At 45.1% G+C, this 25234-nt stretch overlaps 1 protein-coding gene across 1 annotated transcript in view; it reads right to left on the reverse strand.

The window, feature by feature from the left end:
* The window catches only part of ecpas (Ecm29 proteasome adaptor and scaffold), a 115900-nt gene that overhangs the window by 30369 nt on the left and 60297 nt on the right, over nucleotides 1-25234 (reverse strand). Inside the window, exons 24-36 of the mRNA XM_072517326.1 lie at nucleotides 22321-22444; nucleotides 19192-19337; nucleotides 18723-18777; nucleotides 17949-18063; nucleotides 17081-17149; nucleotides 14340-14457; nucleotides 13992-14159; nucleotides 13229-13308; nucleotides 8528-8633; nucleotides 7942-7989; nucleotides 5786-5907; nucleotides 3913-4063; nucleotides 3750-3815 (exon numbers count right to left, since the gene is read on the reverse strand). Coding sequence (XP_072373427.1) covers nucleotides 3750-3815; nucleotides 3913-4063; nucleotides 5786-5907; nucleotides 7942-7989; nucleotides 8528-8633; nucleotides 13229-13308; nucleotides 13992-14159; nucleotides 14340-14457; nucleotides 17081-17149; nucleotides 17949-18063; nucleotides 18723-18777; nucleotides 19192-19337; nucleotides 22321-22444 — 1368 coding nt within the window. The remainder of the gene's footprint in view (nucleotides 1-3749; nucleotides 3816-3912; nucleotides 4064-5785; nucleotides 5908-7941; nucleotides 7990-8527; nucleotides 8634-13228; nucleotides 13309-13991; nucleotides 14160-14339; nucleotides 14458-17080; nucleotides 17150-17948; nucleotides 18064-18722; nucleotides 18778-19191; nucleotides 19338-22320; nucleotides 22445-25234) is intronic.

Raw genomic sequence — 25234 nt, forward strand, 5'->3', positions numbered from 1 at the left:
ACAAGAATTAACTTATTAACCTTTTAGGCAGTGTAAATAATGCTACTCCAACATAGAATCATAGAAGTTTACAGCATGGAAACAGACCCTTCGGCCCAACCAGTCCATGCCGCCCAGTTTTTACCATTAAGCTAGTCCCAGTTGCCCGCACTTGGCCCATAACCCTCTATACCCATCTTACCCATGTAACTATCTAAATGCTTTTTAAAAGACACAACTGTACCCGCCTCTACTACTACCTCTGGCAGCACATTCGAGACACTCACTACCCTCTGAGTGAAGAAATTGCCCCTCTGGGCCCTTCTGAATCTCTCCCCTCTCACCTTAAACCTATGCCCTCAAGTTTTAGACTCCCCTACCTTTGGGAAAAGATGTTGACTATCTACCTTATCTATGCCCCTCATTATTTTATAGACCTCTATAAGATCACCCCTAAGCCTCCTACGCTCCAGGGAAAAAAGTCCCAGTCTATCCAGCCTCTCCTTATAACTCAAACCATCAAGTCCCGGTAACATCCTAGTAAATCTTTTCTGCACTCTTTCTAGTTTAATAATATCCTTTGTATAATAGGGTGACCACAACTGCACACAGTATTCCAAGTGTGGCCGTACCAATGTCTTGTACAACTTCAACAAGACGTCCCAACTCCTGCATTCAATGTTCTGACCAATGAAACCAAGCATGCCGAATGACTTCTTCACCACCCTGTCCACCTGCGACTCCACCTTCAAGGAGCTATGAACCTGTACTCCTAGATCTCTTTGTTCTATAACTCTCCCCAACACCATACCATTAACTGAGTAGGTCCTGGCCTGATTTGATCTGCCAAAATGCATCACCTCACATTTATCTAAATTAAACTCCATCTGCCATTCGTCGGCCCACTGGCCTAATTGATCAAGATCCCGTTGCAATCCTAGATAACCTTCTTCACTATCCACTGTGCCACCAATCTTGGTGTCATCTGCAAACTTACTAACCATGCCTCCTAAATTCTCATCCAAATCATTAATATAAATCACAAATAACAGTGGACCCAGCACCGATCCCTGAGGCACACCACTGGTCACAGGCCTCCAGTTTGAAAAACAACCCTCTACAACCACCCTCTGCCTTCTGTCGTCCAGCCAATTTTGAATCCAATTGGCAACCTCACCCTGGATCCCGTGAGCTTTAACCTTCTGCAACAACCTACCATGCGGTACCTTGTCAAAGGCTTTGCTAAAGTCCATGTAGACAACGTCTACTGCACTGCCCTCATCTACCTTCTTGGTCACCCCCTCAAAAAACTCAATCAAATTTGTGAGACATGATTTTCCACGCACAAAGCCATGCTGACTGCCCCGAATCAGTCCTTGCCTCTCTAAATGCTTGTAGATCCTGTCTCTCAGAATACCTTCTAGCAACTTACCTACTACAGACGTTAGGCTCACCGGTCTGTAGTTCCCAGGCTTTTCCCTGCTGCCCTTCTTAAACAAGGGCACAACATTCGATACTCTCCAATCTTCAGGCACCTCACCTGTGGCTGCCGATGATTCAAATATCTCTGTTAGGGGACCCGCAATTTCCTCCCTAGCTTCCCACAACATCCTGGGATACATTTCATCAGGTCCCGGGGATTTATCTACCTTGATGCGCTTTAAGACTTCCAGCACCTCCTCCTCTGTAATATGCACACTTCTCAAGACATCACTATTTATTTCCCTTAGTTTCCTAACATCCATGCCTTTCTCCACCGTGAATACCGATGAGAAATATTCATTCAGGATCTCACCCAACTCTTGTGGCTGTCCTTGTTGATCCTTAATAGGCCCTATTCTGTCCCTAGTTACTCTTTTTCCCTTTATGTATCTGTAGAAGCTCTTTGGATTCTCCTTTGCATTATTTGCCAAAGCAATTTCATGTCCCCTTTTTGCCCTCCTGATTTCCCTCTTAACTCTATTTCGACAATCTCTATACTCTTTAAGGAATCCACTTGATCCCAGTTGTTTATGTATGTCATATGCCTCCTTCTTTTTGACCAGAGTCTCAATATCTCGAGTCATCCAGGGTTCCCTACTTCTACCAGCCTTGCCCTTCACTCTAAGGGGAATGTGCTTACCCTGAACCCTGGTTAACACATTTTTAAAAGCCTCCCATTTACCAGCCGTCCCTTTGCCTGCCAACAGTCTCCCCAATCTACCTCTGAAAGTTCCTGCCTGATACCATCAAAATTGGCCTTGCCCCAATTAAGAATTTTAACTCTTGGGCCAGACCTATCATCCTCCATAGCTATCTTAAAACTAATGGAGTTATGGTCACTTGTCCCAAAGTGATCCCTCACTAACACTTCTGTCACTTGCCCTTCCTTATTTGCCAAGACGAGGTCAAGTTTTGCCCCTCTCTAGTCGGTCCATCCACATACTGAATGAGAAATTCCTCCTGAATACATTCAACAAATTTCCCTCCATCCAAGCCCCTAATGCTATGGCTGTCCCAGTCAATGTTGGGAAAGTTAAAGTCCCCTACTATTACCACCCTATTTTTCTTGCAGCTATCTGTAATCTCCTGACATATTTGCTCCTCAATTTCCCACTGACTATTTGGGGGCCTGTAGTACAGTCCTATCAAGGTGATCTCTCCCTTCTTATTTTTCAGTTCCACCCATATAGACTCAGTGGGCGAACCCTCGGATATATCCCCTCTAAGTACTGCCGTGCTGTTCTCCCTAATCAAAAACGCCACTCCCCCTCCTCTCTTACCTCCTGTTCTATCCTTTCTATAGCATCTGTACCCCGGAACATTGAGCTGCCAGTCCTGCCCCTCCCTTAGCCATGTTTCAGTCATAGCTATAATATCCCAGTCCCATGTGCCCATCCATGCCCTGAGTTCATCCGCTTTGCCCGTCAGGCCCCTTGCATTGAAATAAATGCAGTTTAATGTAGACTTTCCTTGCTCTCTGCCCTGCTTTCTCTGGTCATGCTTTACACACTCTCCCTTCCTGCCTTTCCGTCCCCACTGACTTCCTACATCGGTTCCCATCCCCCTGCCACATTAGTTTAAACCCTCCCCAACTGCACTAGCAAACACACCCCCGAGAACATTGGTTCCGGTCCCACTCAGATGCAGACCGTCCGATTTGTACAAGTCCCACCTCCCCCAGAACCGGTCCCAATGTCCCAGGAATTTGAAACCCTCCCTCTTGCACCATCTCTCAAGCCACGTATTCATCCTAGCTATCCTGTCATTCCTACTCTGACTATCACGTGGCACTGGTAGCAATCCTGAGATTACTATCTTTGAGGTCCTACTTTTTAGTTCAACTCCTAACTCCCTAAATTCAGCTTGTAGGACCTCATCCCGTTTTTTACATATAGCGTTGGTGCCTATATGCACCACGACAGCTGGCTGTTCACCCTCTCCCTCCAGAATGCCCTGCAGCCGCTCCGAGACATCCTTGACCCTTGCACCAGGGAGGCAACATACCAACCTGGATTCTCGTTTGCGTCCACAGAAACACCTGTCTATTCCCCTTACAATTGAATCCCCTATCACTATAGCTCTGCCACTCTTTTTCCCGCCCTTCTGTGCTGCCAAATAAAACAGTTACCATCAAGCGAAAAGGAGTAGTCTTGTGAAAGGGGTAATTCTAACACCAGATTAGCAGTAGTTTGTGCTGGAAAGCAACATTACCTCATTCCCCAGTAAAACAGTTTCTTTTGGTTTTCAGATTAAAACATCAGTTGCTTGCTGAGCCTTTTGGCACTTACCATGTTGATCGTCTCCATCATTGGAGAAGATTTAGCTGCACTAAGCCTGGCACTGTCCATGGTAGCCTAGTATTTACAGAAGAAAATAGGCATAATGTTCATAAAGAGAAGTTAATTATAAAACAGATTGTACAATACAAACACGTTAGATATCGTACTTCACCTTCTCCTGCTCTGTGGCGCGTAGACTCAAATAATTGAGGACCTGTGGCTCGAGAACGCTCAGTGATTCCAACAAGGTGGGGATAAGTCTTGCTGCATGTGGCTTTAACAACATCCCTGCACTTTTGCTAATTTTCACAAGGGTGTTGATACTGTGCAAAGAAGAGATATGTTACAAATTAAAATCTAATAAAGCTGAGGCATCTGTGAAAAATTATAATCACTTCATGTGATTTCACATTTTTCATATTTTCCCTGAGAGACTTTTCACAAGTGATGAGCAATGCTTCATGTAACCCTAGATGCTGTAGACAGATTTCAACATTGCAAACAATTCTCAAGTCAGATTCTGAGAGAGCATAATACCAGCTATTTATCAGTGCCAAGTCATATAAAAACCAAACTGATTCAATGAAGAGTGCAGGAGGACAGGCCAGGAGCAGCACCAGGCATTCCTAAAAACAAGGTACCAATCTGGTGAAGCTACAACACACGATTAATTGTATGACAATGAAAGCACCATGTGTATAGACAGAGCTAAGCAACCCCGGGCGGCACGGTGGCGTAGTGGTTAGCATTGCTGCCTCACGGCGCCAAGGACCTAGGTTCGATCCCGGTCCCGCATCATTGTCCGTGTGGAATTTGCACATTCTCCCTGTGTTTGCGTGGGTGTCACCCTCACAACCCAAAGATATGCAGGGTAGATGGATTGGCCGCGCTAAATTGCCCCTTAATTGGAAAAAAAAAAATTGGGTACTCTAAATTTTCAAAAGAGTAAAAAGGCGAAGCAATCCCATAATTTGGCACAATGTAGACTGGTTTGCAGAATGGACTGGCGGGAGATACTGGAACTATTTCTCCTGGAAGGCTAAGAGGGGGTTTAATCAAGTTTTATGTGGGTTTTTGTTGCACAGGGAAAAATGATTGAGTCCGATTGGGTAGTCGGTAGGGAGGGGTCAGGAATTGCTGATTGTTACTGAGTGACTGATGAAACGTTAGGAGAAAGGTTTTTACACGGAATAGTCTAACTCATCCAGTGCTCTGTTAAAGCTTTCAGAATCAATTTATTTTGTCCAATAACAATTAGTCATCTTTAATAATTGCTTTACATACTCTTCCAGTTCACCTATGTTTTCACTTGTGAACATTAACACAATGCTTATTTAGTATCTATTTGAGAGGGTTTGATTGGGAGAAACTGTTAAACATTTAGCGCAACAATTTAAAGTTGCAATCTCTGCCCCATTTTGTTTCCTTTCTCTTTGCTGGTTTTGGTTTCTTTCCCATTTTTCTCTTCTTTTGTTCATGGGTTCTGCCATTCACACCCCCTGGAGACAACCTTTGTTCCTTTACTTGCCCCATTGCCACTCCCTTTGGATTTCCATTACCAACCATTTTGTTATTTAATCCCTCCTGCCTTTCACCCTATCACAGACGTTTCCTCGTTCTTTTTGTTCCCCATCCCCTTTCACTCGCTTGAAGCACGATCACATCTCTAACTTGTCCCAGTCGTGATGAAAGATCAGAGGCCTGAAATGTTAATTCTGTTTCTCTCGAGAGACTCTGCTGACCTGCTCAGTAATTCTAACAAATTCTGTTCCGATTTTATTTTTAAAATTGTTGACCTCACAGAACGTCGAGCGCAACAATGTCAGAATGGTGTATTAAAAAAGAACAAATAGTGCTGATACAGGAAATCTTTTTTAAAAGCACACTACATAAATGATGATACCCTCCTTTAAAAGTTTCATAATTTTAAATTTTTAAATCAATACATAATTATGTATTAAGTTTATTTATGATTTGGGTAAGCAATTGAAGATTTTGGATTTATTTTTCCTTCTCCAGTGATTTAATGATATATAAATATGTACCTTAGAGACTGAACTTCTGCTACAGGGCTCATAATGCCTTTGTCCAATAAGCAAGGTAAGAGGACAGCAATAACTCGTTGACCAGCAGCACCGTTCTCAGGTTCACATATACGTATACAAACCTACAAAAGAAAACAAACTTAACTGTTTGACAAAGACAGCATGTTAACATTAACTCCTTTACAATTGAAATTTCGAAAGCATTTCACAGCAGCCAATATGTACAAGAGCCTGAGTCACTGACTCGCCCCATCGTCAACACGCGATTCTTTGTCGACAAATCCCTCCATGACTTCACGTCACCCCAGTTTGGTTCATTGGAAAAATAGTGGAGGCCAACTGGGATAAATTGCTCTTATCTTGTGCAGTAACCTTTTACGTGGCACCTTATCGAGTGCCTTTCGGAAATCCAAATATCTACTGGATCCCCTTTATCCACCCTGCTTGTTACATCCTCAAAGAGTTCTATTACAATTGTCATACATTTCACAAAACAATGTTGACTCGGCCTGAATGCATTGTGATTTTCTAAATGTCCTGCTATTGCCTCCTTAATAATAGATGCTAGCATTTTCCTCAAAGACATATGTTCAACTAACTGGTCTATAGTTTCCTGCTTTCTGTCTTCCTCCTTTCTTGACTAAAGGTGTGGCATTTGAAGTTTTCCGATACACTGGGACCGTTCCAGAATCTAGGGAGCTCCGGAAGATTACAACCAATGCATCACTATCCCTGGAGCCATGTCTTTTAAGACCCTAGTATGCGGGCCAACAGGTCTGGGGTTTGTCATCCCTTTCCTTGTACTTTTTCTCCGGGGATTGCAATTATTTTAAGTTCTTTCTTTTCTTTTGCTCTATGCTTTTCTACTATTCTTGGGTAGCTTGCAGACAGGTACAAAATACTTGATCAAAATTGCTGCCATTTATTTGTTTCCCATTATTAATTCCCAAATCTCACCTCTCAGGGATCAACCCACACATTCGCTGTTGTCTTCCTTTGTACATGGGTGAAGGAACTTTTACTGTGGTTCACTGTCACATTGTCACAGAATCACTGAGTCCCTACAATGCAGAAGGAGACCATTCGGCCCATCGGGTCTGCACCAACCCTCTGAAAGAGCACCCTTCCTAGGCCCAATCCCCGCAACTCCATCCAGCCGTTGAACACGAAGGGGCAATTTAGCATGGCCAATCCACCTAACTTGCACATCTTTGGGCGGTGGGAGTAAAACGGAGCACCCGGAGGAAACCCACGCACACACGGGGAGAAAGTGCAAACTCCACACAGTCACCCGAGGCCAAAATTGAACCCAGGTTCCTGGCACTGTGAGGCAGCAGTGCTAACCACTGTGCCATCGTGCCATCCTGTGAAACACTTTGGACTTTTCAACTATGTTAAAGGTGCTTTTTAAATACAAGTTTTGTTGTTGTTAATTGAGTTGGACCTTCCAGGGATTTTTCTCAATACAAAATGTAAAGACTAATGCATTCATGAAAATTATAGAAAAAGTAAAATCAAATCAGTGGGAGATGAGAATTAACTCGCCGTGATGGACTTCACAATGTGATGTGATAGTAGTAGAAATACAGGGGAGTTTGACTACCAATTTGTTTAGCTGAAACATTAAGAGTTCATCCTGTTTGTTTTGATGCTTAAATAAAGACCTTTGGGCTTAAAGCCATTAATAAGATGCTCAACAGCAGCAATTTAAAATCGAGGGAGAGCAGTAAAACAAACAACAGTTTAATGTGGTGGTTCAGCTAGTGATGTGCCCTCTCACTTATTGGAGTCTGGGTGACTGAAAGCCCAAGTAATTGAGCGAACAGATTGCGGGAAAGACCAGAAGCTTCAGCTAGTCAACGTGAATGAGATTACCAGAACCTTAAATGTCCGTCTCATTTAGTAGCACGCTGCCAACATGAAATAAATTAAACTCGATTCCAAGGGGCTGGTTTAGCACAGGGCTAAATCGCTGGCTTTGAAAACAGACCAAGGCAGGCCAGCAGCACGGTTCAATTCCCGTAACAGCCTCCCCGAACAGGCGCCGGAATGTGGCGACTAGGGGCTTTTCACAGTAACTTCATTTGAAGCCTACTTGTGACAATAAGCGATTTTCATTTCATTTCATGTATTCAATATACAAGTAATATTCTTACCTTACTCAAGGTTTTAAGTGCAGAGTCTGCAGCCTTACGAACAGACTCCTGTTAAATAAACAAGATTGCTTAGTTCAAGAGTCAAGGTATTCGCATCTTCAATAATTTAATCCTATGCTCTTAATTTTCAACCGCTCCCAAAACGTACAAGTGGAATCCCTTCCTTACTCATGCCGGCAGATGTTTGCGCGAGATGGTCACCCACCAGCGTCTCAGGCGAGTGGCCATTTTCTGTCTGCGAGTTGACGCAATCAATGTTGGCAGGTTAGTCTTCAGCGGCATTGCGACCCAAAACAATCCTGCCTTCATACAACTGATGGGACCACATGCCCGCTCGAATTTCCATTTGCTATGTATGGCCGGCCGGTTGCACTGCCTGGTCCCTTTTAGATTGACACGGGCATCTTAAAGGGAATGCTGCTGATGCACGGCCTGTATTTTCCCTGAGCGACACATTCCCAATTTCCCACCCAAACAGCTGAGAGGGAACACTGGTTGTGACATTCAAACATCAAACGTAGCGACATGGCAGCATAATCTGTGCAAAAACCCATGTTGGAAGAGTGCCTGAAGTTAAATGCTGTACCTTTATATCGTCACGCACTCTGAAGAGAGTCTCCCACATTTCAGTGAGCCGGTCAATTATATCATCTGCTTGTCTTCCCTGCAGTAGGTCACTAATTGCTAAACAGCTGTAAGACAATAGGTATGTGAGTGAATACAGTTGGGAAAAACCACATTCTCTGCCTTCTGTGTTCTTTATACAATTAAGTGGATGTAATTCTCACTGGAAGGGAAATTATAATGGGTCTACAACCTACATTTCCAGAAATGTTAAAAGGACACGTTTACTGAAATGCTTTTAATTATTGGGAGGTGACAGGGACAAGGCTAATAAATGTGATCAAGACAAATGGTAGGTTTCTATTCTCAAATGCGATTGAAAAATGCTTGGAGAATTAAAGATGTTTTAAAACTTCATTTTGTTCATATTTAAAAAAAATTAATTTAGAGTACCCAATTCATTTCTTCCAATAAAAGGGCAATTTAGCGTGGTCAATCCACCTAACTTGCACATCTTTTGGGTTGTGGGGGCAAAACCCACGCAAACACGGGGAGAATGTGCAAACTGCACACGGACAGTGAACCAGAGCCGGGATCGAACCTGGGACCACGGCGCCGTGAGGCAGCAGTGCTAACCACTGCACAACCGTGCTGCCCCCTTTTTGTTCATATAAACATCACACTGCGGTTACACGACAAGCAAAACATATTTGATAGATTGCTGGAATGTCATTTGCATTTACTATTCAAGGTACATCACAAAAGGGAAGAGTTACGCTGAAATGAATACCTTGGGGCAAGATCAAGCCTTTCTGTGTGGCTCAATGGTGACACAGTCCCTCCCAAAATCAGAAGGTTGTGCATTCAAGCCCTGCTCCGGAGACGTGAGCACAAAATTGAGGCTGTCACTCCCAGGGGTGGATTCTCCGTTTTAGAGACTATGTCCACACGCCGGCGTGAAAACGGTGGTATTTTACGCGAGAAAAACTGGCGTAAAACGGCCACCAGTTCCCCGTTTTACTGGGGTCTAGCAGAGAGGCAGTGTAGAGTTAGCAGCTCTAGCTGCCGATACGGCCCCCAGTACTTCTGGTTCAGAGGCCGGGCATGGCGGCGGCGGCGGCTCCATGGCGGTCTCAGCCTGCGGACCTGGATCGACAAAGTAGTGCCCCCAATCGGCCGCGCACGCGCCCCGGACCGCCCACTACAGTGCCCCCAGCCCCGAATAGTCAATGGGAATTGGGGGTTACCATTGACCAGAAACTGAACTGGACTAGCCATATAAATACTGTGGCTACCAGGGCAGGTCAAAGGCTAGGAACCCTGCCGCGAATAATTCACTTCCTAACCCCCCCAAAGATTGTCCACCATCTACAAGGCACAAGTCAGGTGTGTGATGGAATACGTCCCACTTGCCTAGATGAGTGCAGCTCCAACAACACTCAAGTAGATTGACACCATCCAGGACAAAGCAGCCCGCCTGATTGACACCCCATCCACAAACATTCACTCCCTCCACCACCGACACAGTGGCAGCCGTGTGTACCGTCTACAAGATTCACTGCAGCAACTCATCAAGGCTCCTTAACACCTTCCAAACCCTGACTTCTACCACCTGAGAGGACAAGGGCAGATGCATGGGAAACTACCAACTGCAAGTTCCCCTCCAAATCATGTACAATCCTGACTTGGGACTATATCTCCATTTGTTCAGTTGCTGGGTCAGAATCCTGGAATTTGCTTCCCAACAGCACTGTGGACGTTCCTACAGCAAATGGACTGCAGTGATTCAAGAAAAGATGGCTCACCACCACCACCTTCTCAAAGGCAATTAGGGATGGGCAATAGATGTTGGCCTAGCCAGCGATACCCACATCCCATGAAGGAATAAAAAATAAAATGATTTTCTGTCGCTCATTCAATAGAAAACCGATATCTTGCCTGAATAAAGTTTAGTGGTCATCCAAGTGGTAGTCCTTGACATGACAGCCTAGCTATTTAGGACTGGTTATTGGACTGCAGTCAAAGGACGAGACTCTCCGCGTGGGAGACTATGGGCGGGATTCTCCGATTGCCGATGGCAAAATCACATTCAGCGATCGGCCAGAGAATCCCTTTTTACGGCGAAATCGGGGGAGGTGCCTTTTTACGATGCTCCGCCCCTCAAAAACGGCGTACTCCTCACGCCTTAGAGCGGCCTCAGGACGTTACCCGAGGGCCTCCCCCGATGGGCCGACTTCTCGATGGCGTCGGTCACGTGTCCTCTAAATCTTTGTAATCCTGGTGTGGCGGCTGCGGACTGTGTCCAGCGCCGCCAGTCGGGGTGGGATGAGAGCCTTTCCGCTGGCAGGGGAGGCTTTGGCATGGGCTGGGGGGACTGGTGGGAGAGGGGTTACAGGGGGACTGTTTTTGGCAGGCCGGGTCCACGCGTGGCCAGCAAAATGCTGTACGGCGAAGCCACTGCAGGCTGCCGCCGTGTACATGCTTGGCCACGGACCAGGCCATTCTACGTCCTTATCGGCAGGGTTTACTTGGCGTGGCTGCTAGCCCCCCACCGGACGGAGAAGCGATGCAGGAGCGGCGCCAACATTTTGGTCGTAAGACCAGACGCATCCTCCGGACCTAGCTGCAGAATCGGAGAATCCAGCTTTACGTTCTCCCGGCGAGGAGATTTGTTACCGTAAATATGTTCCCCCTGGGAGCGCAAATCGGGAAGCAATTCAGTATCCTTTGCCATGAAAATTTATGCATGGCGAGGATTACGAGAGAATTCCACTTTTGGGCCGCCATTTTGAGCAAAGTGCAAAGTCCCACAAAACCCCCCCCAAAAGCGGATCCCCCATCCCTGTTTTTTCTGTGTGCTCCCCCTTCCCCCAAATACAGGGGTGACCTGACCTGACTCAAGCATGTGATTGCAATGCACTTACCACTCTTTGTTGTGGTTGATGTTTGTAAACATTGCGGCTTCACCACTTAAAGAGATGTTCACCCGTGAAGGGGGATGAATGAATCAAGGCTGCAGCTGGTTTGTGGCTCATGTAATTCAACCTTCGGAGCCCGTCCAATCTTCAGCCACCTGGACCCCTAAGTATCGAAAACTGGTCCCCGCAAACCAAAACGGCAATCCCCGCCCTCCCAAAATCTGGCTCCCCTCCCCGATGTGTTGGATGGGATTATTGGGTTATGGGGATAGGGGGGAGGTGTTGACCTTGGGTAGGGTGCTCTTTCCAAGAGCCGGCGCAGACTCAATGGGCCGAATGGCCTCCTTCTGTACTGTAAATTCTATGATAATCTATGATGCTCTGACCACAAAATATTCGCTGTTCCCTATATTCAACTTACAACCAGAGAAGGCACCGAAGCTCATGCAAAATACCCAAAACATTCCCTATAGACAACCCCAGGACACTCACGTACAGCAGCAAATCATCTGCATATAATGATATAATGACGGCACAGTGGTTAGCAATACTGCCTCACAGCACCAGGAACCTGGGTTCAATTTCAGCCTTGGGCAACTGCCTGTGTGGAGTTTGCACATTCTCCCATGCCTGCATGCATTTCCTCTGGGTGCTGCGGTTTCCTCCCACAGGTGTGTGTCGGTTAAGTGGGGTTACCTTTAACCCCTGATAGGGTGGGGAGTGGGCCGAGGTAGGGTGCTCTTTCAGAGGGTTGTGCGGACTCAACAGGCCGAGTGGTCACCTTCTGCACTGAACAAATTTTATAATTGTATTTTCCACCCCTCCCCACCAACAATCCCACTCCACCCATTTGAGGCCCTCAAAGCAATGGCCAACGGTTCAACGAGGGAAACATCGGACCCCCGTACCTCATACCCCGATGCAACCGGAAAGACTTGAGCTCATGATGTGGGTACAAACACAAGCAAACGGGGCCGCAAATAGCAGCTGTACCCACGGCACAAACCCCAAACTTCTCCAACACTGTAAAGAGGTACCCCCACTCCATCCGGTTGAACGCCTTTTCCGCGTCCAACGATATGATTATCTTCAATTTAAGCCTGGCCGGAGGAGTAAGCACCACATTGAACAACTGCCTCACAGTGGCCGACAACTTCCGTCCCTTCACAAACCCTATCCGGTCTCCCCCCGCTACCTCCGGAATTCAACTCTCCAGCCTTAATGCCAATATCGTGGCCATTAGCTTGGCATCTACATTTAACAGGGAGATTGGCGATACGACCCACACTTATCCTTTATCAGGAGCAGAAAGATAGACGACTGCCGTAATGTCTCCGGGAGGGTGCCCCTTGTCAAAGAATCCCTGAACATGCTCAGCAACAACGGACCCACTGATCCGAAAACTTCCAGGGAGTTTTTACTATATTTCTGGGAGCAACTAAATTCCCTTAATGAGTTACCCCCTGGGTCCACCTCGAGGTCCACGACGTCAGGCTCACGCTTGGTGAGACCTGTGGTAATCCCTGGCAACATCAGGGATGTCAACCCCGATCCCGCCGCCAGCGGGGGCGTCAGAACATCGCGATTGGATTGGCACCTGCCGATGCCAGACGCTGATTTTTAAGTTCTCCTCTGCATTGGGGACCCCATTACCGGCGGCAGAGAATCCAGGCCAAAGGCTGGAAACCAGCCCAATTTCCACCTCCCTACCCGAAGAAGGTCGAAGACAACTGTAACACAAGTCTAGAGTTACTGCGATTCAGTCTCACAGGACCATACCACACTTCTAAGACCGTAGTACGTACCTGGATTCACGGACCCGCCAAAGATTGCTGGTTAAATTGTTTATTAGATCTTGAAGAATCTCCTTTAAATATGTATCTATCTGTTGAAAGAAACATATAATTAGGTAATTCTTTCGAAAACTGTCTAAAATGGATGAGCTTTGAAACAGATTTGTAGCCCAGATACATCTTAGAGTACATCCTATATAAAAAGGGGAAGCTCATACATGGATCAGTGCGAGAACGATGCATTTTAGAAAAACAAAGATCAGTGCGATTCATAAAGTTGCTGTATCCACTGGAGGTGTCAATCAGCTCTCCCATCACTAAGTTTTTAATTTCTTACATTTTACATTTAGAACACAAAATTACAGGAGAGGACAAAAAAACTGTTATCACCAGGATGGTGTGGCAATTACACAATATCAAGTGCTTCATGAATGTCTGTATAGAAAGTTAAAGCAGGAGCAATCCTGCACAGGTGGGGTGTCGTTTGCAGGGTGAAAAAAAGAGCAGGATGAATCCTTAAAGGGATATCATCCTGAGGAATGTTCCCTCAGGAAACCACCATTTATTGGTGCTAGCAGCCAGCTGCGCTGGAAGTTGCTCAAAAAAGTAATTTTCTCCTGTGTATGCGCACTCTGATGTAAGTAACCACATCCAGTTACATCAAACAGATAGAAAAACTAACTGGCTTGGAGGTGACATAACTCCAAATTATATTGCTAAAATAGCTCAAGTGAAAACAATCAGGTCTTGGATCGGAGTGAAGTGCCGGACTTACCGCATTCTTATCAGTGACGAGAGCATTCCAAATGCTGGTCATTGCCTGCCGGATTCCAGAATTTGGATCAAACCGGTAGCGATAAAGTCGCGGAATAAGTTGAGCTAAATAAGGAGCCAGTTGCTCTTCAGCCTTCGTTGCTATGATGTTAAAGCCAAAAGCCGCACCCTGCAGGGACAAGCAGCAGTTACTTCGTACCAGCATCACCATCACACAACCCTCGTGGCTAACGCGAAACATCAGCGACCCATAGGGTCAGACCTGATTGGCAGAGCTTACTCCTTCCGCCGGGAATTCAATGAATTCCCACTCACGTACATTATGAACACTCCCCGAAACATAATTTACCTTCCGAGAGTTCCACATGGCATGGTGATTGGCCAAGTTCATGAACTTGTAAACAAGGTCAGGTTGATTAAGGTCGCTTGCGAGACTGCAAAGTTCTTTGTAAGTTGACAGTCCCTGTCTGATGAAGGTTTGAAAGAAAAGTCAGGAGGTAGTGTGAAGCAATCGCACTCACTAGTTTTAGCAGAGGAGTATAGCAGAAAAGAATTATTCACCACGATATGGAATTGGCAATGGGAGAGAGTTTAGTTCCGACCAGAAATATCGTCAAAACTATTTAGTTTATCATTGAGCTTAAAAACAAAAAAAGAATGCATATTCTGGATATCTCAAACAAAAACAGAAAATGCTGCTCAAAGTCTTCCTTTCCCATTGCCCACTCGTGACCTACGCAAGCTCTCTGGCCCCTCAACATTTGAAAACGATCAACGGCCTTATTTCACATTATCTTTGCAACTTTCTCCAGCTTTATCGAGCATTTGTAACTTCCTTAATTTTTTAAATCATTTAAGTTCACCAAACCCAGAAAATGCCTGTACTCCTTGATGTTGACTCACAACCTCTATTTAAGTGGATCTTGTTAACTCGGCACACTTGTCTTCCCGATTGAGCTCTGTTGGTTTCCACCCAAAGCGTTAATCTTTCCACTTTGCAACCTTTGGCGGTCTCACTATGGATGCTCATCGTGGCTTTGTTTCTATTTTAATTTGTTCTTCAAATCTTTCAAGGAGTAAATGGATGAACTCTGAGGTTCATGTTTTTCTGTTTACCCCCTACTAATCTTCCTCACGAGCCTTCTCTAGTTAATGCATAAAGTTTTACTCTCTGTGGGAAAATTCCTCTATAGTACGGCTAACGTTAGGATCTCAAAATATATAATAATCAGGGGAGCAAACCTGTTTATCTTTTTAAAACTGCAGAGAGGGGATCTACAAGTTTTGAAACTGGGGCAGTTTGATCAGGCATTTCAGAATTCTAGCCAGGAAATTTAACAAATGATTTTGGAAAATAAATTCTAAAATGAACAGGAATTGCATGCATTGCAAGACAGTTATTAATGGCTTTGGAAATAATTAAGATTTACATGAAGTTGTTTCTAATTTCAGGGGAGACTATTACCGACAACCATAGATATAAGATGGTCGCCGATAAATCCAATAGACAACTGAAGAGAATGCTCTTTACCCAGAGTGTGGTTGTCTTATAAAGGAAAGTTGAGCAGGTTAGACCTATACTCTTTAGATTTTACAAGAATTAGAGGTGATTTTATTGAAACAAAAGACTCTTGAGGGGAGTTGACAGGTTGGATGTTTTCCATTGTGGGCGAGTCCAGAACTTGGGAGTCACAGTTCAAAAATAAGGGGTCTTCTATTTAAGATGGAAATGAGGATTTGTTTTCTCTTAGAGGGGAGACCGAGTTAGACTTTGAAATTCCCTTTCCCAGAGAGTAGTGGGGGCTGGGTCAATGAATATATTCACTCTGATTTAGACAGAGATTTAGCAGCCAAGAGAGGTCAAGGGTTTGTTTTCTGAGGGTGGGGGTGGAGAATGCAGGAAAGTGGTCTTAAACTACAATCGGAGCGGCAATGATTTTATTGAATGGCAGGGCAGGCCCGAGGGACCTATTCCTGCTCTATTTCTTATGAACTTGCTACCATGAAGAGTAGTTTGAGGCGAATATCTTGGATTCAGTTAAGGGGAAGCTAGATAGTTACATGAGGGAGAAAGGGATGGAAGGAAATTCGGACAGGGCAAGAGCTGGCATAGATTCAGTGGGCCAAAAGGCCTCCCTTCTTAGCATTCATGTCGAGAGGGCTAGAATGCAAGACTGGGGATGTACTTCAGAGGCTGTATAATAAGGCTCTGGGCAAATTTGGAGTATCGTGAGCATTTTGGGGCTCCCGTATCTAAGGAAGGATGTGTTGGCCTTGGAAAGGGTCCAGAGGAAGTTCACAAGAATGATTCCGGGAATGAAGAGCGGTTAAGGGCTCTGGGTCTGTACTCGTTGGGAGTTTAGAAGGATAAGAGAGGATCTTAGTGAAACTTACAGGATACTGCGAGGCCTGGATAGAGTGGACGTGGAGAGGATGTTTCCACTAGTAGGAAAAACTAGAACCCGAGAGCACAGCCTCAGACTGAAGGGATGATCCTTTAAAACAGAGATGAGGAGGGATTTCTTCATAAGTTTAAGTTCATAAGATATAGGAGCAGAATTAGGCCATTTTGCCCATCGTGGGCGATGAATGCGTGGAACTCTTTGCCACAGAAGGCTGTGGAGGCCAAATCAATGAGTGTCTTTAAGAGAGATAGATAGGCTCTTGATTAATAAGGGGATCAGGGATTATGGGGAGAAGGCAGGAGAATGGGAATGAGGAACATATCAGCCAGGATTGAATGTCGGAGCAGACTTGATGGGCCAAGTGGTCTGATTCTGCTCCAATGGCTCATGGTCTTATGCTATAAATAATTCTCCTGCGGTGGGGCAGGGAAAGGCTGGTCTAGAGCAAAAAACACTGCCCTAAGCCAGTTGGGCCAAGTGACCTATTTCTGTGCTGTAAATTCTATGCAACATTTTTTTTTTTAAACAAATGACCATCAAAATTTAATCCAAATCCGAATTACATATTCAAATTTGCTTCATTAATACTAATGCAACCCATCAGTAATACAGAATTTCATGAATACTCATTCCATTCAACACATCTTTAAAACATTCGTAAGTCAGAATTCCTGGTCCTTCTCACCCATCAGGGGTCTTGCCTATTGCATTCCCTTGAAACAGTTCCGTGTCTTCTGACAGATCCTGCTTAATCCTGTAAGAAGAATTATTGCTTTTCAGTCAATGAGCCAAATCAACAACACTGACCAATGACCTCAATATATTCAAAATAGGTCACATATTCCAAAATAACTATCTGAAAATTAAGACGAACCACAGAAGTCAAGTGTTGCAAAAACGCAATTATTAAAGTGAAATGTATTTTGAAACAAAATGCCCAATTCATGAGCTGTCGCGTGGTCCGGGATCTATGATTGTGTTACACTTTCATTCAGAGCTCATACTTCCTCTGATTACTGTTAACTTGTTAATACTCCAATAATTAAAGGAGCAAATTTGTGTACAGCAACATACTCTCCTTCCTGGTAGGGCTACAGTGAAAGAAAAAATAACCTTTGGGAGGACAAGCGGTCATTGCTTTGATAAAACGAATTGATAGTTAATTCTTTGGTTTGACCATTTAAATCAATGCAGATTCTGATGGCTATGGAGAAGGACATTTTGACACTTTCTTGTTTAAAGCTTTGGTATCAAGTTGCCAGAGAGGGCGTCACGTGGCGCGGCGGTTAGCACTGGGACTACGGCACTGAGGACCCGGGTTCGAATTCCAGCCCTAGGTCACTGTCCGTGTGGAGTTTGCACATTCTCCCCGTGTCCGCGTGGGTTTTACCCCCACAACCCAAAGATGTGCAGGTTAGGTGGATTGGCCACGCTAAATTGCCCCTTAATTGGAAGAAAAAATAATTGGGCACTCTAAAAACTTTTTTAAAAAGTGTCGTTGCCAGATTATATAGCTTCTTAAAATTCCTGTCAACGGATAGATACGCTCTTACCGTTTCCCTGTCATTAATGTTTCCACGAGAATTGAAACTAGCTCCTGTTGATCCTGTTCACTGCCTAGTTCATACACCAATCCAAGACCTTTAGATGCCACATCCTGGCTAAGCTCTATAATGTTAAGCAAACAAATAAATCAGCACAATGCATCAACCTGCACAGCTATCTACTAAATAATTAGTTTTCTGAAAGGATTGCAATACAGTGTAGTAGTTCCCCTCGTGCTAATATCTGAACTACCAGTTTTCTTCACTGGGTGATATTGTTCAGGTGCCAGTTCTTTGTGTAATGTCAGGTACACTGACTGTTAACTATTCTGGCAACTAAAATACACGTGCTGTCTCATACGTTAAGATGACTTTTTTGTCCTGATCGGAAGGGGATGTACTCGAGTGTTTCCATCATCTGTGAATAAAATGGTTTCAGATTCCAGCATCTGCAGTAATTTGCTTTTATTTAATAAAATGAACTAATTAGATTACAAAAAAAATAAATCACAATTATTCAAAAACCTTGCTCAATTGTAACCACAAACAAATGGATTTCTACGTCCTGCATTACTAAGTTTTAGAACTTTACTGTACATTAATGGTTTGCGGGTGCAGGCAGCGGTACAAATTGGACTGATTCAATAAAAATCTACACGCTGCTGGTGAGAAAGTTAACGAGTAACAGACAGTTCAATATAACTCACGCTAAAGTGCCAGAGTGAAAAGTAGCTTGGAAAGAGAATCGCTGTACAGTTTAGATTAAAGTTACAGTAAACTTACCATCATTCTCGGATAAAATCGAAATGAACGCACTCTGAATTTCCTTCAGATGACACTGTAAAGGATAGATTACACATGTGCAACCCATCAGATTGTTCGAGGATTGGAAAAAAAATCCATTATCTACAACAAACTGCACTGCTAAAAAGTGAATTCTAAAATAAGTAAATTTCTAACCATTTAAAAAAAATAATATCAATGATAACTTGCCAATTTTGTCATCTGGAAACATGATTTCTACTTATCAAGACTGGCTAAACATCTTTTAATGAATACACTCTGGAAAAACATATTTCTAAAGAAGGAAATACAAAGTAAATTCTGACCATTCCGATGGGATTGCCCACCTCCCAGCATAGGTTAAAAAAATAACCTGTTCATAACGTCACAACATTAATCACTAATGGATCTCCACAAGTATTCAGTAATTCTGGACATTTTGAAAAACATCAATGCAAACACAACTTACCTTGATCTCCTTGTGTTGGCTTAGCTTTTTCACCAGTGACAGAAGCCAGATGCAGGAAGCCTGGCGGACATGGGGATTAGAACTAATGATGTATTTCTTTAGGATTTCATCCAGAACCCATGGGACAACATCATTTACTTTCACAGCTGAGGATTTGAAAACAAAAAGGACATTGAAATTTGCAGGTGAGCCAGTGCACTGTATCCAAACTACATGAATACATTCTTCTTTAAGGGGAAATGGTAGGGGAACGGTTGAATGGTCTCCTTCTGTGCTGAACGGCAACACGGCAGCATTGTGGATAGCACAATTGCTTCACAGCTTCAGGGTCCCAGGTTCGATTCCGGCTTGGGTCACTGTCTGTGCGGAGTCTGCACATACTCCCCGTGTGTGCGTGGGTTTCCTCCGGGTGCTCCGGTTTCCTCCCACAGTCCAAAGATGGGGAGGTTAGGTGGATTGGCCATGATAAATTGCCCTTAGTGTCCAAAATTGCCCTTAGTGTTGGGTGGGGTTACTGGGTTGTGGGGATAGTGTGGAGGTGTTGACCTTGGGTGGGGTGCTCTTTCCAAGAGCCGGTGCAGACTCGATGGGCCGAATGGCCTCCTTCTGCACTGTAAATTCTATGTAACAATTTCCGATTCTGTGATATTCAGAGGAGAATAATGACAATAACCCAAAATGTTAATGGATGGTCAAACCCCGAGAGCTGTAAAAAGCATAACTGAGGCAGAGCGCATTTGCATTATTATTTCAGGAATTGTGACTGACATGTTGCCTGTGATTGCAAAACTCAGTAACAAGCTTCCTTTTCTATTGAAACATTAAAGTAAATGCTCTCTCAAGTGCGACGTCACATTTCCCACTGCCATTTTTGAAGTACCATTCCAGTTCTGTGCCACCAATGTGTTTTCTGCATGACAACCACAGTCCAACGATTCCGCAATATTGCTATTGAGGCCAACCAATAATTATTGCATTAGATAGCCAAGTGGACTTCCCGGTTCAGAATTTAGCCTGTGCACCGAGCGTTATTATGGGCGGCACGGTGGTACAATGGATAGCACTGTTGCTTCACAGCTCTAGGGTCCCAGGTTCGATTCCCGGCTTGGGTCACTGTCTGTGTGGAGTTTGCACGTTCTCCCCGTGTGTGCGTGAGTTTCCCCGGGTGCTCCAGTTTCCTCCCACAGTCCAAAGATGAGCAGGTTAGGTGGATTGGCCATGCTAAATTGCCCTTAGTGTCCCAAAAGGTTAGCTGGGGGTTACTGGATTACGGGGATAGGACAAAGGCGTGGGCTTAAGTAGGGTGCTCTTTCCAAGAGCCGGTGCAGGCTCGATGGTCCGAATGGTCTCCTTCTGCACTGTAAATTCTGTGATTCTATTAGAAACCTTGTGGCAATGCACCAATTATAACGATGCTTACGAGTCAGTGCTAAATTTGAGACTACAGTAGGATTAGGGGTGGGGGCAGGATCAAACTACCCCTGGTAGCTGGTCTCCAATCTTTCACAGACCTGCTTTTAGTGCTCTCTCTCCGCTCTTTTGCCCCGTAGGCCCATCCAGAGCGGACCTCCACCATTCCTCCCACAGACATTATGTTCCCGTTATTACTTATAGAGTAAGCAGTTTGTTAGCTACACTGGTTGGCTGAACTAGGCAAAGAGATCAGCTGGAAGAAGAGATCAACATTAACCTCATACCAGAACACAAGGAAAACAATTGATGGTTTCGCCTCTTCCAACAGTCCCACCTCTTACAACTTCCCCACTTAGCCTCCTCCCTCGTTTACAGAACGGGAAGAACAAACTGTTCTTGGAAAGTATGTTTAAAATTGGAAGCAGAACGTAATGTTACCACATGCTGTGCTGTGAATATTTCTGCAATGAAGTACGGCATAAAGTGGCCAATCCTATTGCCCACCAAATTGCTTAACAATTTGAAATAAAATTGCGGCTGATGAATGTGGGGATTGTGAATGAAGCTTTTGGCAATTAACTACGAAATGCCCACCATTCAGTACTTTCAAAATTGGGTGCTCTTATGGTGCTAGTAGTGAATTGTCCTCATCACTGTTCACTGACAAACATGTCACACAAATGCACACCCAACCAATTTTATACTTAAATCAGTAAGAAGTCTTACAATACCAGGTTAAAGTCCAACAGGTTTGTTTCAAACATTAGCTTTCGGAGCACTGCTCCTTCCTCAGGTGAACACCAACGCTGGCATCTCCACATCATACTTAAATCAGGCACAGTGTTTGTATAACTCCTGGGCAACCTGATCAAAATCTACTGCACACTTCGAATTATACAAAGCTGTTAATTTCAAATCTCTCTCTTACTAAACCATCTTTGTGTGAAACCTCCATCATCACCATCACGATTCTTCACTGTTCCCTCAAAAACTACACAAATTCACCGCAGAGATTATGGGTTCGATTCAACTGAAAAAAAAAGTCTTTGACCGTTTTGGACGCATTTAGCAGAGTATTTCTGGGCAGCTGCAGCGTCGAGGGCTATTCAGGGCATTGTGCTGTCTTCTTTGGCCTCAGGGAGCTTTCTCTCCGCTGAGTCCATCCTTGAGTCATTTCCTGCTGACTGGCCTAGCAGGAAAGGCTCTTTGAGGATCAGGACGCCATTTTGTCTGGCTGTCCCTATCTTTCCCCTGCCCTTTCTGCCCCCCGCCTCCCCCAACCTCAGGGAGGCCCCGGGAACACCCCTTCACCTCAAGGCCGCTTGGGCCCGATCACTAGGTGGTGCTATCTGAGTGCCAGGCTGGCAGTGCCAAGGAGCCCGGATGCCAGAGCGAGTGCCATCCTCCCCTGTCCCCGATCACCTGGAGGTCTCTAATGGCCTGGGAGACCCTCCCAGGTGCCATAGTTCATTTAAATATGCAGGGTCTGGACCACACCCAGTGAGGACGGGATCCAGATTGCGGCCTCTCACAAGATTTTGTTAAATCTCGCGAGACATTTCAAGCGTTGCGAATCCCGTGAGAGGCCACTCGGGCGATTCAGCGGCCTTGCCCCACACCAAGTCGGGCGTGACGAGGCCGCTAAATAGCACCCTATATTTTCAGGTTTTTTTGAGTTAGCAACAGGTTAAAACACACATACCGTCTGCAACTTACCAACCGGAGGGGTGTATTCCTCCTCAGCAACCATCCACAGATCGCGAGCTGCCAGCGAACCCGTTCCTATAGCCGCACTGGTGATGGATTCTCCAACCGTAAACTGCAGCTCTATTTGTTTTGCCTGGGGGAAAAAGGATGAAAGTTTAGATCCAATGCCGGTGATTTCGATTTCTAACTCTAACTGGAAGCCCGTGACATTCGAGGCTGCCAGCATTATTTTTTTTTTTGATTCGTCCTGTTGGAAAAAATCAACTGGTCAACGGATAACTCTACAACTTTCCCATACGCTTGTGACAGATGGCATCCTCTGTACCGGTCGTAAACCCAGGTGTGCACTTGCACTAAAGGCACGTTTGAGCTTGCCTACAGCCATTCATTTGGCCGCTCAATTAGCAATTTTCAGCAGAACCGAGAGACCGAGACAGACAGATTCGCACTTTGATAGCGCCTTCTCCAGAAAGGAAATTTTCAGATGTGTAGTCACTGTTGTCGTGTAGGAAGCGCAACCGATAGCATTAACTCCCACAATCAGTGACGTGATAATCATCAGATCATTTGCTTTAGATCAATACTGGCCAGGCTACAGGGGCAGATCTCCTCTGCTTGTCTTAGAACCAGTGGCTATGGAATCTTTCATGGTCACCTGGGAAGGCGGATGGGGCCTCAATTTTTAAAATTTGTTTATGGGATATGGGTGTCACTGGTTGGGCTGGGCTGGCATTTATTGCCTTTGCGAAGGTGGTGATGAGTTGACTTCTTGAACCGCTGTAGTCCATGTGGTGTAGGTACACCCACAGTGCCGTTAGGGAGAGAGTTCCAGGTTTTTGACCCAGCGACAGTGAAGGAATGGCGACGCAGCTCCAAGTCAGGGTGGTGAGTGGCTTGCAGGGGGAACTTGCTGGTGTTCCCATGCATCTGCTGCCCTTGTCCCTCTAGGTGGTAGAGGTTGCGGGTTTGCAAGGTGCTGCGAAGGAGCCTTGGTTGCTGCAGAGCATCTTTGTAGATGGTACACACTGCTGCCACTGTGCGGTGGTGGCGAAGGGTGTGAATGATGAAGGGCTGACAATCAAGTGGGCTGCTCTGTCCTGGATGGTGTCCAGCCTCTTAAGTTTTGTTGGAGCTGCACTCATCTGTGAAAGTGCAGAGTAAGCACACTCCTGATTTGTGCCTGGTAGATGGTGGACGTCTGGTAAGTCTCCAAACAGCAGAACGTTTTCCTGTGAGCCCCACTGACTTCAGTTTGCCAGGGCTCCTTGATGCTACACTCAGTCAAATGCTGCCTTGTTATCAAAGACAGCCACTCTCATCCCATCTTTTGAGTTCCGCTCTTTTGCCCATGTTTGGACCAAGGTCGTAGTGACATCAGGTTATGTGTGGCCCTGACGGAATCCAAACTGAGCATCCTTGAGCAGGTTATTGCTGAGTTAGTGCCACTTGACAGCACTGTCAATGGCACTTCCTTTCACTTTGCTGAAGATCAACAGTAGACTGATGGGATTATATTGGTTAGGATAGATTTGTCCTGCTTTTTGTGGAGTTGACATACCTGAGCAATCCTCCATATTCTGGGGTAGATGCCAGTGTTGTAGCTGCACTGGAACAGCTTGAATAAAGGTGCAATTAGTTCTGGAACACAAGTCTTCAGTATTACTGCTGGAATGTTGTCAGGGCACCCAGTGTCTTCAGCCACTTTTTGATACAATCAAATTGGAATGCCTCATCTGAAAGTCAGTACCTCCTCCAGTGTAGCACTCCTCCAGTGCTGCACTGGAGTGTCAGCCTGGATGTTGTGCTCAAGTCTCTGGAGTTGGTGCTGCGGAAATCTATGATCTTCTGAGTCAGCAGTGAGAGCGCTTCCACTGAGCTGAGACTAACACGATACAGACTGCCCTGTTTAAACTTGCACCTGGCAAGCAGTTGAACATTGATTCAGAGCCAGGTAATAGTTATGAGAGTTGGTGAACTGGCTGCTGAAGCTGTGTTTTTCTCTTATTGTTGGCTTACTAACTAACTCTTGTAGGAGGAACATGGACAGAATGGTCCAACATCTGGCTTACATTTAAACCACAGACTGCAATATGCACACAAGTACTCTCGTAATTTAGACTTTTCTTTCTTCTCTGATTCTTAGGCTATGCTCTGGTCCTGTTAGCAATGGGACTGTGATCTTATTGAGATTCCAGCAGGTATATTGAGTGAAAACTAAATTGAAAATATGAAGGAAAAATCAGAAAGAACCTAATTTTCCCGCAGTGGACAGATGAACCACTGTGAAATCAAATTGTGCTCCAGGGAACATGGCTGGGTTTTCTGTGCTGTTGACGTGGAGAAGGTACTGAGGGTTTAAAACAGATGCTCCAGTCCCAGGAAGCAGCTCCATTTTGATCAGCACGTTTTGAAATTATAATACAGATCCCCACCTTTTAACATATCGACATTCAAAATATTCTGCTTTTAACTTGAAGCTGGCAGTATACATGATGCTCACCAGCAGCTCGTCAAGGTCTTTGAGAGCACCAAACAAGTGGACAACCTCCATCACCGAAATGGGCAAGAACAACAGGCCCATGGGAACATCATGACCTCCCAAGTCACACCCAATCCTGACATGGAAATATACCACTGTTCCTTTCTCACCACTGGGTCAAAACCCTGTACATTGCAGGAGCGCCTTCACCACAAGGATTGAAGCAGTTCAAGGTCACCATGACCGTCCTCACCATCTCCTCCTCAGGGTGCCGAGGAATGAGCAATAAATGCTGGTCTTGGTTTTGACGCCCGTAGCCCAAGAATTTATTTTTCACGTCTATTCCCTAACCTAACAGCAATGTGAGAGTAACATCACCACATAGACTGCAGGACCTCAAGAGAAGGCTCCCCATCACAAGAGCAACTCAGGCTGGCCAACAGA

The sequence above is a fragment of the Scyliorhinus torazame genome, chromosome 9, assembly GCF_047496885.1.
Source record: "Scyliorhinus torazame isolate Kashiwa2021f chromosome 9, sScyTor2.1, whole genome shotgun sequence".
In the NCBI taxonomy this organism is placed as follows: Eukaryota; Metazoa; Chordata; class Chondrichthyes; order Carcharhiniformes; family Scyliorhinidae; genus Scyliorhinus; species Scyliorhinus torazame.